Below are 14,741 nucleotides of genomic sequence, written 5' to 3'. Positions count from 1 at the left end.
GCAATGAAACGAAGTTACCCTCTCTTTGAGAAAATTAAAATGCCCACTTCACAACTAAAAAAGGAAATTGTGAAAACTTTCTGCCACAACCAGCTTTTCAGCATTATCGTGGCTATTATCGTGATAACAACAGTAATAATCACAGTAATAACAATAACAATAATAATATTAAAGATCCTTGGGAAGGTCTCAGTAGGTGGACAAAAATACTGAATCCAGTCTAAACATCTGGTGGACTGTGCCATCATATCGCCTGAATGCTGTTATGCCCAAGATGCTTACTCTTAAATAAACCAGAGTGTATACTTACACTACCTAGTTTAATTGATGTGTGTAAAACTGCCTTTTCCTTAGTCCCTCCACTACCCTGGTTACTTTGGTGTCAATCCTGGGCGTGAGACAAATTCAACCAAGTGTGGTTTATTTAAGAAAAATGGTTGAGCCTAGGGTCGTTTATTGCCGTCTCTGAGGATCCCCTGAGGATCCCCCAAAGTGTGCGGCCATCTCCGGTCCCGGTGACCCACCCAGATTGGATCTCCCTCTCCACTTTTAACCTAAATGTAAAGGTTTATAATGGTTTTCCTCAGTGTTTTTTCCAGCTGTGCACCCAGCGTTTACATCTGGTTGATGTTTTACTAACACCTGGTTTGCTTTCAGTGGAGACGTTTGACATCCTAAACACAAAAGACAAAGCTTCCCTCAATCCCTCAAACACATTTTTTTTCCCCTTAAAAATTTGAAAGAATCTTCTTCCCACACAGCACCCTAAAAAAAAAAACCTTCCCGAATTTTTCTACTTTGGGCACAGATAGAAAGTAGGAAAGGCGTCTCATTTTCTTTGTCGGCCGCTTGTTCCGATTTAAAACAAGATTTCCTTTAACTTTCAAACAAGATTTTCCTAACGGCCTCACTTTCTTATTAACGTTTTCTTTTAAAATAAAAAATAAAAATAAAATAATAAAACGGATGGCCACACCATCGGTGGCCAGTTAAAATAAATTTAAAAACTGCCCAACTTTTCTGTCTGTGTTTTTAAAGGACAGAGGGACGCTATTCCTCTTTCGGGGTTTAAACTGATCCCCGTTTTTCCACCCAGGAGACACGCGTGGATTCCTCACCCCTTGGAGAGACCCAGTCCGCCCGATTAATCAGGAGGCTACGCGTAAAATTCGTTGCCATTTTCTCCGCGCGGCTGGTCCAGATCCAGCCGCGCAATAAAAGTGGCGGTTTGTGTTAAGTGTGTGCGTGCGTGTGCGTGTTTGTTTGTTTGTCCCCTCTGCCCCTGCGACGTGGTTCCCCCGCACACTAAGTCGGTTCCAGACCTCGCCTGGCTGTTTAATCAAGAATCACGCGCCCCTAATTCGAAGTCACTCGGAGTGATGCCTCATTAGCCACGGCTAAGCCTGGAGTGGACCATCAGCCGCTGCCGGCGACGCGCGATCATTATTCTCCATCACGATGTACAAATATTTTGGTAATCCTTTGATCCCCCTTTCTTTTCCCGGACTGTTTCCCTTCCATTCGCTACACAGAAGAGCCACTCCACGCCAATCCCCGCCGCGTGTGTGTTTTCGCAGCCGGCGTGGGCTCCCCTCCTTCCGCCCCCTTTCCAGGCTCCACTTGAGCACGCTTTCCAGGCGCCCAATTTGCTTTAATAAATGCAGAAAGGGACCCCCGAGTTTGTTTTAATTCCGCAGCCGGCGCCTGCAGAGGAGCGGCCAAGAAACGGTCGGGGGGGTGGTGGTGTTTGAGGACGGGAAAGTCGCCTTCCGAGAAATGAATATTCCCTCTTTCCAGATCTTTTTTTTCGGGCGAAAGGGGAAGAGAGGAAGGGGGGAAAAAAACCCCCCAAAACCGAGCGAGGAAAAATGGCAAGAGTTTTGGAAAAAAAAACCCCACGCGCCGTTCTCCAGCAATCGACACAACAGTGCAAATAATTCTTAATAAACAGGGTGGTGAAAAGGTTCGTCCGATTGGGTTGAGGGCAGATGAGCAGCAACCGAACTCTTCTGCCCGTCCACCCCCCCTCCAAAAAAACCCCCAAACCCCCCAGCAGAAACGAGACTTTTCAAAGCCTCTCCTCCGTTCTCAACCTCCGGGATTTACACAGGGGCTCCGCGCGTATTTTATGGGCAGGAAAGTGTGCTTTGGGAGGGGGTCCAGAAGCCAAAGCTGCCCCCCTCGCCCTCCTCCAGGCCCCGGCTGGAAAGACCCCGTTCTCCCCGCCCAGGCTGCCCGGAGATAGCCCACCGACTCTCCCCGAAGCAGCGTCCCCGGCTTTCCCGCGGCTGCTGCTGCTGCTTCCATCTTCTCCGGCGTCCGCTGGGAATTCCGAAGGGCGCGCTAAACTTTTTTGGGGAGGTTTTTTTTTCCGTCGTTTCTTTCTTGCACCTCCGACTTTTCCTTCCCCGGGACAGGGGAAGGTGGGGGGCAAAGGAGGCGGCGCCCCTCCCTCGCCGAAGGGGGGAGAAGGCAAAAGCGGCCTTTTTTCGGGGCCAGAGGCCGGCCGCGGAGGCTAAAACTTGGGAGGAAGGGAGCGAGCGGCGGCCGTTGCCTTCTCCGGTTTCCCGGGCGCGCGTTTGGGGCTTCTCCCCACGTACCTTCCAGGGGGAATCCGGTGCGGGGGTAATTCTGCCCGGGCGCTGGGCGCATCATCCTCGGGACGGTCCCGGGCAGGGCGGCCATGCTCCAGTCCAAGGCTGCGGCGGAGAGAAGGAGGAGGAGGAGGAGGAGGAAGAGGAGGAGGAGGAGGAGGAGGCGAAGGCAGCGCCGGAGTCTGAGCCCCCCTCGAGGCGGCCAGGCGAGGCGAGGCGAGGCGGGCGGCGGGGCTGGGGGCGCAGCGACCCTCCCCGAGCCTCTCCGGGGGCAGCGCCAGCACGGGCGGACGGGCGGCTTTCCTTAATATGGGGGGGGGCGCAGAGGAGGCGCCCCAATGCAGCAGCTGGCACCGGGCGCGCACCCGGGCAGAGAAGGGGGCGCACACGCCGCTGCCGCCGCCGGAATCTCTCCCGAAAGGGCTCCCCGGCTCGGCTCCCTTTGATTTTGTGCTCCTTTGGGGGCGGGAGGCGGGTGGGGTGGGAGGGTGGGGGCTGCTGGAAAGAGCGCGGTCGGAAGAGGAGCAACGGCAGGCAACTTTCGGCCAGGCTGGGGCGTGAAGGAGTCTGCCAGGCTGCCAGGCTGGGCGTCCGGTGCCTGCCTCTCCTTCCCCCCCCCNTGAGCTGAAAGGCAGGGAGAGGGCAGCCAGGAGGCCGAGGGGGGAGGGGGCGGGCTAGGAGGGACACCCCCCCCCGCGCCCCCCGTTTGCGCCTTCCTCTGCGATCTCGCCTAGAGACCCGGCGGGGGTCTCCCCGTTATCCCCGCAGCCGCCCCGAGCTTCTCCTAGTTGAGGGGCGCCTTGCCCCCTGCCCCTCCCCACCACCACCAGCCCCCCGCCCCTCCCTCAAAGCTCGGGGGGAAATCAGGAAGAGGTCGAGGCACCCATCATCCGCAGCTCAAAGATCAGCTGGGGAGGATGGGGTCTGCAACTGGACGCCTCCGAGGGGTGTGTGTGTGTGTGTGTGTGTGGCGCGCAGCCTTAGGGGTCGCTGGGGCTTTGGGGGGGTGTCTGGCTGATTAAAGCCCACCTGCGACAGGTTCCCTTCCCCGGGGAAGCCCCACGGCCTGGGACGGCGGGACCCCTAAGAGCTCGGTTCCATGAGGGGGGAGGCCGTCTCCCCGCAGTCTCCTCCTGGTGGGGCAAGACCCCTTCCTCCCCAAAGGAAGAGGACCAGAGGCACCTGGGGAGCGGTCGGGGAGGGGGGGATGCCGCCCCCGGCGCCCCCCGCCTAGCCCCGCTTGCGCCCATCCAGCGCAGCGCAGAACTCCGGGGAAGGGGGGGGCGAGGTGCGCTCAGCTCTCTGCACCCCCCCTCCCGTCTGCCGAGGGGAGAAACGGGGGTCAGCCTTTCTGGACACTCGCCCCCCACCCCACCCTCGCCCCCTACCCCTCCGTTTCAACCTGGCCCCGACCCCTTCTTGGTGATGGGGGGAGAGGAAACGAAGGAACCCCAATGGGGGGGTCCTCGGTGGCCCCTCTTGGCCCGGACAATTCCCAGGATGGATCTCCCTAAAAAACCCAAAAGGGCCTTGGGAGAGCGGAGGAGAAGAGGCTGCAGGAGGATTTTTTTTAAAAAATGTGGTTTTTTTAATTAAAAAAACAACACGCCGCCTTTTGCCTTGGCTGCTACAGGTTTCCAAACGTGGCGCCCACCGCCTCAAAAATGTGGTGCCTTCCTAAGAAAACCAGGGTGGGTGGGTGGGGATTCCGACCCCCCCCTCCCCGGCAAATATATTTGGAAAAAGAGGACTAGAGGCTTTTAAGGCAGGAAGGAAAGGTGAACAGAGCAAGTGAGGAAGGTGAGGGCAGCAGAAGAGCCCCCCCCCGGGGGTCTGACAGCTTTTCCGCTTTGGGGACGACCCTCGGCCCCATGTTCCCCAGCCCGCATAGCCCAGACTTGATTCTTGAAAAGCTACAGCAACTCTTGCCCCCACCGGCTGCAGCGGTCCCAGCAAGAATCGTTCCCCCCCTCCACTTCCCATTTTCCAGAAATTGGATTGGAACTCAAGATTCTTTCTCCATAGAAAAGAGGGGCTGAGCTTCTGCCTTCTGCACTCCACTCCCGTTCCCATCAGCCCCTGCTGCCCGGGTGGAGCAGGAGGATGGGAGCTGCAGTCGCAACCCCCCCCCCCCACTCCGTAAGACACAAATTCCCCCTGCAGTGAAAGCAAGCCTCAGACAATACGTCCGATTTTGGGATAGCTATGTTGCAGGAGACTGCACACAACACGAGGGAATTCCTGGCACGCACAACCACACGACCCATCTTTCAAACAACCCAACCTACAAGATCAGCCCCCCCCTTGCCCTCCCCAAGTCTGACCAAGCCACACATTTTTCTACCTGCAAGAGAGAGAGAGAGAGAAAATAGCCCCCTATCCAGACCCTATATTGTTATGACACCATTTGGGAGAATCGGTTAAAGAATGGAAAGGGGAGGGGGTAGTCTTTAGAGCTGGGGGGGGCCTCAGGATTTCACCGAGTGTGTGTGTGTGTGTGTGTCTGGGGGGGGGGCTAGGGCTGCTGGGATGCTCCTCAATTTCCTCTCCCTTCCAGAATTGAGGAGGGGGGAAAAGGTGCGGAGGGGGTGCAACCTTCTAAAGAAAGATCTGGGGTGCTTCAAAAGGGCCAAACCCCTCCCCCCCCAGAGGAGGCAGGGGTCTGGAGGGGCCCGAGTTTCTTTCTCCCCCCCCTTCTTCTAAGTTTAAACAGTGAGAAGCCCACCCCTGCAATCTTGTGCCTATTTATCTGAAGTTTGGAAAGTTGGAGAACATCAACTGTAAGATGGTATCTTCAGCTCCAACCCATCTCCTTGGGGGAGGCTCACTTAAGTGGGGGTGGGCTTGCCTTCAGGCAATGAATTTTATCCGAGAGCCTACATCAGCCCTTCCACTTCTGGGTTCACACCGTCAAACGAATCATGCAAAGTCTCTCAGAAGTTGAGTTTGCCCAACTCAACCAATTCCAAGAGTCCTCCAAGTATGGATGGGATGAAAGACACGCACTGAGGACAGGTCTCTTTCTTCTCCACCACAACACAGTCCTCTCCCGCTCAAAGGCCGGAAACTAGTCAAGTCAACAAACCCACTTCTGTTGGAAACCTGATTTCGTTTCCTCCAGGAAGGGGCATGACCATTCCAGGCTCCATAACCAGGACGGTAGCCATGGGAACCGTCTTCCAGGGTACCAGATTCCCCCCCCCCACGATGTAAAATTAGTTGGGTTAAAGACTTGCACAAAGTCTTCCGTAGGGTTGCAAGGGATGAAAATACATATGTTCAAACCTTTGAGCCAAGGATCATTTGTCATCAAACCAATTAAATCGGGGAAGGGAGAGGAGGGGAGCATGGGAGATGTTGTAGATTTCTTAGGGGTGCAGTGGAGCATCCTCAGAAGCTCAGCAGAACCAGAGGAGTTTCCCTTCTCTAGAAGATCAGTCATTGGTGGCTCCAAAGCTTTTACTTTTTTTGGAGGTAGGAAGACCCCTTAAGGAGACCTTCTATTTCCATGGTTTCCTCACCTGTTCATTTCTAGGAGAACCACAGAGGAAATCCCACCCCTACCAACCTCTAGGAGATGTCCTCTAGGTTTTTGGCTCACCTGGGAGGAAAGAGGACATCCTTCCCGTGGCTTCCTTTGACAACAGGTGGAGTAGAGATGGGTTCTCAGCATCGTCTCAGCACCCTCCATCTTGGATGCTGGCCAGGTAGACCGAGCGAAGGTTGGAAGCTTCAAGACATGGAAGGTCCCGGTTAGTCTTCTCCGGACAGGGAAGTTGGGGTGCTCTTTTTCCCAACACTGCACCCCAAACTGTCTTAAGTCCTCTCAGATCTGATGGTCTCCTGACATGAGTCTCATCAGCAGGAGATGGTGTATCAATGGTGAGCATCCTTTCCTTTCTCCTTTGAACCTTCTACCCATCAACCAACTTCTACCATCTCCTTTAAAGGCTCACCGGGGGTGTCCACTGCGAACTGGAGCCTGTCCTTTTGCAATCGGGGACCCCAGTGGCAGTGATGGGGTGCCCCAAAACAGTGGCCACCCCATTGATAGGGGTAACCCCAAAAGTCTTCCTTCAAATATGGAGCGCTTGACGGAAACATCTCTGGCGCTCCCTGTTGACTACAAGAAGCCCTCGGCTTACGACCAATCGGTTAGCAACTGTTCGAACTTACAGTGGACCTGAAAAAAGAGAACGTATGATGGGTCCTCGTACTTACGACCGTCACAGCATCCCTGTGGTCACCGGATTGCAATTTGCTGTATTTGTTGTCGTATCCCAGAGTCAGCAAGCATGCAATGGAGAAGGGTGGTGTTTTCTTAAGGACGATGTGATTCATTTACCGGCCTTGGCAATAAAGGCGGTAAAATCGACTGCAGTCATAGGATGACCCACTTAACAATTGGTTCCCAATCGTGGTCCTAAGTCAAGGACTATCTGTAATTCGAACTCGGCTCAGACGGCTGTCTCTTTTAAGGATCTGCACCTTACAGGGACGTTGGTTGATGACTGGAGTGTCACATGACTCCTCCGAAGTGGACAACTGTAATACCACTCTCTGGCCAGGGGTAGTGCTAACATGCCATCATGTATCGGCTTTCCTCTTCACCCTTGTCCTCTGTGGTGCTCTCTAGGCAAGCTGGACTACAACTCCCATCATTCCCAGTGGCACATTTTTCCACCCCTGGGTGTTTCATCTGAAAAAAAGGAGGAAAATAAAGACAAAGGCAGTTATTTTATGGCAGTGCATTAACCAAAGAAATATAAAAAAAAAACAACACCCAGATTTGGATCCTCGCAGGTATATTAAAAACACGATTTCCAAGAACTTTTGTAGTCCACATGAATGCATTTTATTAGATTAAAATAGGCTCTTTTTCTGGTTATAGAGGAATTTCCCCCATCAATTTAAATCTCTCTCTCTCTCTCTCTCTCTCTCTCTCTCTCTCTCTCTCTCTCTCTCTCTCTCTCTCTCATATATACAAGCCTCTCTATCTCTTCCTCTTATCTATCTATCTATCTATCTATCTATCTATCTATCTATCTATCTATCTATCTATCTATCTATCTATCTATCTAGCTAGCTATCTAGCTAGCTATCTATCTAGCTATCTTCTGCCTGCCTTTCTTTTCTTTCTTCTTTCTCTCTCTTTTTCTCTTTCTTTCTTTCTTTCCTTCCCTCTTTCTTTCTTTCTCTTCCCTCCCTCCCTTTTTTATTTTTCAAGAAACAGTCCACGTGTTGCCAATTGAAACTGAACTCTTTTGCTGCAATATCCCTTTATTAATAAAACGAAATGTCGAATGTCTTCTGATACTCTGCTTAAGGTTCTGCAGGTCAGCATTGGCCTTTGATGACAGGGGGCTGGAAATTTGAGGGAGGGGGAGAAAGAAAGCAATGGAGATCTACAACAATCTGTTGCTGTGCAACAAGATCAGACTCCAATCATTTTGGGGGGGGGGGGAGAGAGAGAGAAATATTTCGCATTTTTCTTCAACTCTGAAAAGAACAGAAGTTGAGGAAAGACATCTAAAACCCGGTACCTTCCATGCTTCCATTTACCTTAAAACATCCATTTTTTTGTGTTGTGTTGTGTGTGTGTGTGTGTCCCAAAGTTATGCATGACACAGGGTTGCCCACACTTGGTGAGCTTCTGAATCTGTTCCCCCGCCTAGAAATGATACCTAAATATCCAAAAAGGAAATTTTTTGTGTTCTGCCTGTCTCAATGTCCATGCAATGCTTTTAACCAAAAGCTCTCAGTCACATGAGAAGATTAACAGAATAACGTTGGAGGTCATCTAGTCCAGCCCCCTGCTCAAGCAGAAGACCCTATACCATCTCAGACAAGTTACTGTCCAGTCTCTTCTTAAAAACCTCCAGTGATGGAGCACCCACAACTTCTGGTGGCAAGCTGTTCCACTGGCTAATTGTCCTCACTGTCAGGAAGTTTCTCCTTAGTTCTAGGTTGCTTCTCTCCTTGATTAGTTTCCATCCCTTGTTTCTTGTCCTGCCTTCTGGTGCTTTAGGGAGTAAGTTGACCCCCTCTTCTTTGGGGCAGCCCCTGAGATACTGGAAGGCTGCTATCATGTCTCCCCTAGTCCTTCTTTTCATTAAACTAGACATCCCCAATTCCTGCAACCGTTCTTCATAAGTTTTAGCCTCCAGTCCCCTAATCATCTTTGTTGCTCTTCTCTGCACCCTCCAGAGTCTCAGCATCTTTCTTATATCGTACATTGGTGTGTGTTGTCGCCAAAGGGGGAAATGGAGGCACACCCCCTTCTGTTTTCTCCTCCTTCCGTGGCTGAGAGTGAGGGGGAAGCCCCTCCCCGCCCCATCTCGAGGGTACCCCATAGGGAGAACTTCCAATTTCTGGGCCCCGCTTCCTTGCTTCTACCAATCTAATTGAGAAACCCAAGGGGTTCCCAATTTAATTCTTTTCCCAAAGACACTAATTAGGAAGGACCAGCCCAGGTCCTCATTTTCTGTTCATCCTGGATTATGACTTTTCCCCCCACCACCCTGCTTTCAGGCACACCTATCTACCCCTGCCCTTTGAACCTCCAGCTGTTTGAATCTCCCCTGAATAACAATGGAAGGGCAATTGGCTTCCCAGGGATCCTGCCTGCCCCACCATTTCCAGCCCAGCCCTCCCTTTGAAGACGAGCAGAGAAAATAAGGGGATAAACGAGAGAGACTTTCATTTGCAGGAACAAGGAGGGTTTTAATCAACACCCTGAAAATCTGGTCCCTTTATGTCCAGGGATAATTAAATTTGAAACCGCCAGATTATCCGTTTCCCGGGCACTGTAATTTGGAAAGGACTGTCCTTGGATAATATTTCTGCTCATCCCCCCCTTCGGTTCTCCCCTCCTCGCTTCGCAGACCCCAGAGTGGCAAAGTTGAAAAAAAAATAAGGAATTATTTTCAGATCAGCGAGCTGGTTTGGGGATGTGCAGCTTCTCAAGTGGTTTAAAAAGCCCCCTTTTCTTAATTCACAAGGATGAATTCGTAAGGTTTCTTTTTGGAGAAATCTTAAATTCTTCCCATGGAGACATTTTGCACCCTTGGGTTTACTTCTTGCACAGGTAACCCATCTAAATTCATCTGCATCGGTCAAAACTCTAAAGGAGACTGGACGGCCGTTGGTCTGGAATAGTCTGGGGTGTCCTGCTTGAGAGCGGGTTGGACTAGATGGCCTCCAAGGTCCCTTCCAATTCTGTTAATCATTCTCAGCGTGGAAAAAAGTTAAACCACCATTAGCCAGCCAGGAAAAACAAATCTGTATTTATGGTTGAATACAGGAAGATCCAAATTTTGAAGCACCCCTAAAACTCTCCAACCTGTAAGTCTAGAGATGACAGTTTGGCTCTTCGCTTGCAATTTGACATTTCATTTCATTCCTGTTAAATTTCATTTCCTGCCTGAGCAGGGGGTTGGACTAGATGACCTCCAAGGTCCCCTCCAACTATTATTATTATTATTATTATTATTATTATTATTATTATTATTATTATTATTATTATTATTATTATTATTGATCATCGCACAGTCAGCCAGATGTTCAGACTGGATTTGGCATTTTTGTCTACCTGTCGAGTCCTCACCAAGGACCTGGGATAGGCAGATGTGGATGTTTGATGGTATTTGTGACGGGTAAACACCTTTTCTTCCAGTAGTTCTGCAGCTGCTGGCCCTGGTTGCTCGGCCAACAGTTCTGAGTCCTGTAACCCATTTTTCACCAGATATCCAGGAACTCCAACATCTAGCGCGGACCTTGTTAATCCGGGCGACATCTGAGCTGGTATGGCATTCTGAAATTTATGTCTCACCATATTTTTTATGGGAGAGACACTCTTTGTCTGATGAGACCTGTCCAGTATGGTTGAACCTCTGGCATAGCTCTCATCTTCCTCAGAGTACACAAGCCCCACAGCCACGTCAAGGTTGGACTAGATGACCTCCAAGGTCCCTTTCAACTATTATTATTATTGTGGATCATCGCACAGTCAGCCAGATGTTCAGACTGGATTTGGCATTTTGTCTACCTATCGAGTCCTTACCAAGGACCTGGGATAGGCAGATGTGGATGTTTGATGGTATTACAGATCTCGTCGCAGGATGGAAGCAGTTCCTAGTAAGGCCGCCTTTTGCAATTGACTAATGGCGAATGTGTCAATGCCGATGACAGTGTCCAAGTGGTGCTCCAGTTGTTTTGGGATTGCACCTAAGGCGCCTATTACTATTGGTACTACCCTTGCTTGCTTTTGCCACAGTCTTTCTATTTCTATTTGTAGGTCTCTGTATTTTGTGATCTTCTCCAGTTCTTTCTCATCTATTCTCTGTCTCCAGGCACTGCCACGTCCACTATTCAGACTTTTTTGTCTTTCTTATCGACAATTGTTAAGTCCGGGGTGTTATGTTGCAGGTGCTTGTCTGTTTGAATTCTGAAGTCCCAGAGCAGTTTAATTTTATCATTTTCTATGACTTTCTCTATTTTATGATCCCACCAGTTTTTGCTTACAGGTAAATGATATTTCTTGCAGATCTTCCAATGCACCATTGTTGCTACTTTGTCATGCTGCTGCTTGTAGTCAGTCTGTGTGATCTTCTTGCAGCAGCTTACCAGGTGGTCCACTGTTTCTTCAGCGTCTTTGCATAGGCGGCACTTACTGTCTGTTGCTGTCTTCTCAATTTTGACTTTATATGCATTTGTCCTTAAGGCTTGGTCTTGTGCAGCCAGAATTAGTCCCTCGGTCTCTTTCTTCAATTTTCCTGCTCTTAGCCATTGCCAGGTCTTGTTATTATCTGCTTTCCCAGCTATTTTTTTTAATGTACTGGCCATGTAATGCTTTGTCTTCCCATGCCTCTATTCTGTTCTTCATTTGGTCTTTCTTGTAGGCCAGTTTGGTCTCTCCAGTAGTTAGTAAGCCTTCCTATATACTAATTTCAGTGCATCTTCATCACTGTCCTTCAGATATTCTTCCAAAGCCATTTCTTCTTCTTCAACCATCTGATGTACTTACAGCACCATCATCATCATCATTATTATCATCATTATTATTATGGATCATTGCACAGTCAGCCAGATGTTCAGACTGGATTTGGCATTTTGTCTACCTATCGAGTCCTTNATCCTTCCAGCTCCCCTCCGAGTCATGTGGGAAAGAGGCAAGGCTAACAAAAGTTGGATTCGAAAGGATCCAGTGGAATTACAGGGATGGCTAGGGGCGGTGCCGCCTTAAAAGAGGGCTTCAAGCACAAACCACGTAAATAATCCCCTTTTTAAAGGCGCCTGTGGTAAGCAGCACCCTGCAAGGTGATTTTTCAAATTGCTGTGATTTTCAAAAGTTGTGTGCCCTCCAGCAAAAGCCCCTACTGACCCTTCGCAACACATTCCAGCCGAGGCCCATGCAGTGTGTGCAAAAGGATTTCCTTCACTTCGGAAGTTGCAAAACTGCATGCTTTGTTGTGTCCTCCGAAGTTAAAATCAACTTTATTGCCTTGGAATCTTTTAAACCAACTTTCTTGCTTTGGAAATCCTGTTTTTCTAGCTCCGAAATCCACCAATGTGGTTCTTCGCTGCCCTCTAGTGGTGTAGGAATGGAAGCACATCCCTTTCTCCCATTGTTGCCCCCTGGTAGGTTGATGGCGATGATAATAATAATAATAATAATAATAATAATAATAATAATAATAATAATAATAATGATGATGATGATGATGATGATGATGATGATGATGATGATGATGATGATGATAATAATAATAATAATAATAATAGTAAAGTTGGAAGGGACCTTGGAGGTCATCTAGTCCAACCCCCTGCTCAGGCAGGAAACCCTATACCATTTCGGACAAATGGCTGTCCAGTCTCTTCTTAAAAACGTCCAGTGTTAATAATAATAGTAAAGTTGGAAGGGACCTTAGAGGTCATCTAGTCCAACCCCCTGCTCAGGCAGGAAACCCTACACCATTTCGGACAAATGGCTGTCCAGTCTCTTCTTAAAGACTTCCAGTGTTGGAGCATTCACCGCTTCTGGAGGCAAGTTGTTCCACTGGTTAATTGTTCTGACTGTCAGGAAGTTTCTCCTTAGTTCTAGGCTGCTTCTCTCCTTGATGAGTTTCCATCCGTTGCTGATTCCTTCCATTTATTTTCTGAATTCTTTTCTTTTGGTTGTCATTTTCTCAGAGATTGGGCTGGCACCCACCCCATCCAGAACTTACAGGCGGATAATGGAAAGCACTCTTTAAAATGTTGCTTTGTCTTGGCTGTCCATCAACCCGAAACTTGACAATCTTCTGGATTTCATGGCAAAGGAAATAGCCAACACCACCACCCCAGGGAGTGGCAGGGGAGGAAAGAGAAGCCCTGCCTGCCCCGTCTTCAAATATCTTCTAGATGGCAAGATAAGTTCTGACGCACAAAGGCCAGCTGGGGAAGACGAGTAGAGTTTCCAAAGCTTGTGGTGAGGTTCTTAACCCACGTTGGGTGGCAAATTGGATGCAGTTGGATGACCATGAGCTGGTGGTTTTTCTCTGGCTCCACTTCAGGACCAGCTTTATGTGATTTTGGCCTTTTCTCTCCTTCTCTCCCTCTCCCTCTCTCTCTCTCCCCCCACACCCCCTCCCTGACTGGGCTTCAGACAATGGTCACAAGATGGTAATCAAATTTCATCCTCTCTTCTCACTTGACCTTTTTGTGACAACGGAGTCAAGGATCCTTCCCATCACATGAACACCCCTTCACAAATGGATCCCACTCACCCTCCTCTATACCATCTGGAGCTTCCGGGGTGGCTGTTTTGACAGAAGACAGATATTCCCTCCTCAGATATCGGTGATCCACTCCCTCAAAGAATGCAAACGGGTTTTTTTTGGGTGGTTCTCCATCCAAGTTGCACATTTGACTCCTCCGGAATAAGTTGTGTAACAGCTTTACAACTGTTACACAATTTATTCTCCTTTAGGTTTCCTCCTATGAGTGGCCTTTTCCCAAAGAACATTTTTTTATCCTTCCTTAAAATTGGGGATAATAATAATAATAATAATAATAATAATAATAATAATAATAATAATAATAATAATAATAATAATAATAATAATAATAATAATAATAATAATAAGAAGAAGAAGAAGAAGAAGAAGAAGAAGAAGAAGAAGAAGAAGAAGAAGAAGAAGAAGAAGAAGAAGTTGGAAGGGACTTTGGAGGTCATCTAGTCCAACCCCCTGTTCAGGCAGGAAACCCTATACACCATTTCAGATCAAATGGCTGTCCAGTCTCTTCTTAAAAACTTCCAGTGTTGGAGCATTCACCGCTTCTGGAGGCAGGTGGTTCCACTGGTTAATTGTTCTGACTGTCAGGAAGTTTCTCCTTAGTTTCAGGTTGCTTCTCTCTTTGGTTAGTTTCCATCCGTTGCTTCTTCTCCTGCCTTCAGGAGCTTTGGAAAATAGCTTGACTCCCTCTTCTTTGGGACAGCCCCTGAGATACTGGAACACTGCTATCATATCACCCCTCCTCCTTCTCTTTATTAAACTAGACAACCGTTCCTTATGTGTTTTAGCCTCCAGTCCCCTGATCATCTTTGTTACTCTTCTCTGCACTCTTTCTAGAGTCTCAACATCTTTTTTACATCGCGGTGTCCAAAACTGGATGCCGTATTCCAAGTGTGGCTTTACCAAGGCATTGTAAAGTGGTATTAACACTTCACGTGATCTTGATTCTATCCCTCTGTTAATGCAGCCCAGCACTGTGTTGGCTTTTTTGGCAGCTGCAGCACACGGCTGGCTCCTATTTAAGTGATTGTCCAATTGTCCGTCTCACAGTTGCTACTATTGAGCAAGGTACCCCCTATACTATACCTGTGCATTTGGTTTTTCTTGCCTTAGAATAGAATAGAATAGAATAGAATAGAATAGAAGTTGAAGGGACCTTGGAGGTCTTCTAGTCCAGTGGTTCTTAACCTGGGCGGTACCGCCCCCCAGGGGGCGATTTCATTTTTCAGGGGGGCGATGGAACGAAAAGGGGCGGCGTGGGGGCGATGGAACGAAAAGGGGGCGATAGGGGGGCGATGGAGCGAGATGTTTTGGGGACACTTTTGAGCCTTCTCCTGCAGCTCCAAGCGTCCTCCGCCATTTGTAGAGAGAG

The 14,741-nt window shown here is 49.1% G+C and overlaps 1 protein-coding gene across 1 annotated transcript in view; it reads right to left on the bottom strand.

The window, feature by feature from the left end:
* The window catches only part of LOC107300589 (paired box protein Pax-7-like), a gene marked incomplete at its 3' end in the record, with an annotated part of 5,226 nt that extends 2,541 nt beyond the window's left edge, over nt 1–2,685 (bottom strand). Inside the window, exon 1 of the mRNA XM_015829902.1 lies at nt 2,601–2,685. Within this exon, the coding sequence (XP_015685388.1) occupies nt 2,601–2,685 (85 nt within the window). The remainder of the gene's footprint in view (nt 1–2,600) is intronic.
* Between the last annotated feature and the right edge of the window lie 12,056 nt (nt 2,686–14,741).

The sequence above is a fragment of the Protobothrops mucrosquamatus genome, unplaced genomic scaffold (genome assembly GCF_001527695.2).
Source record: "Protobothrops mucrosquamatus isolate PMUCROS unplaced genomic scaffold, P.Mucros_1.0 scaffold7546, whole genome shotgun sequence".
Classification (NCBI taxonomy): domain Eukaryota; kingdom Metazoa; phylum Chordata; class Lepidosauria; order Squamata; family Viperidae; genus Protobothrops; species Protobothrops mucrosquamatus.
This window is presented reverse-complemented; position numbering and strand designations above follow the sequence as displayed.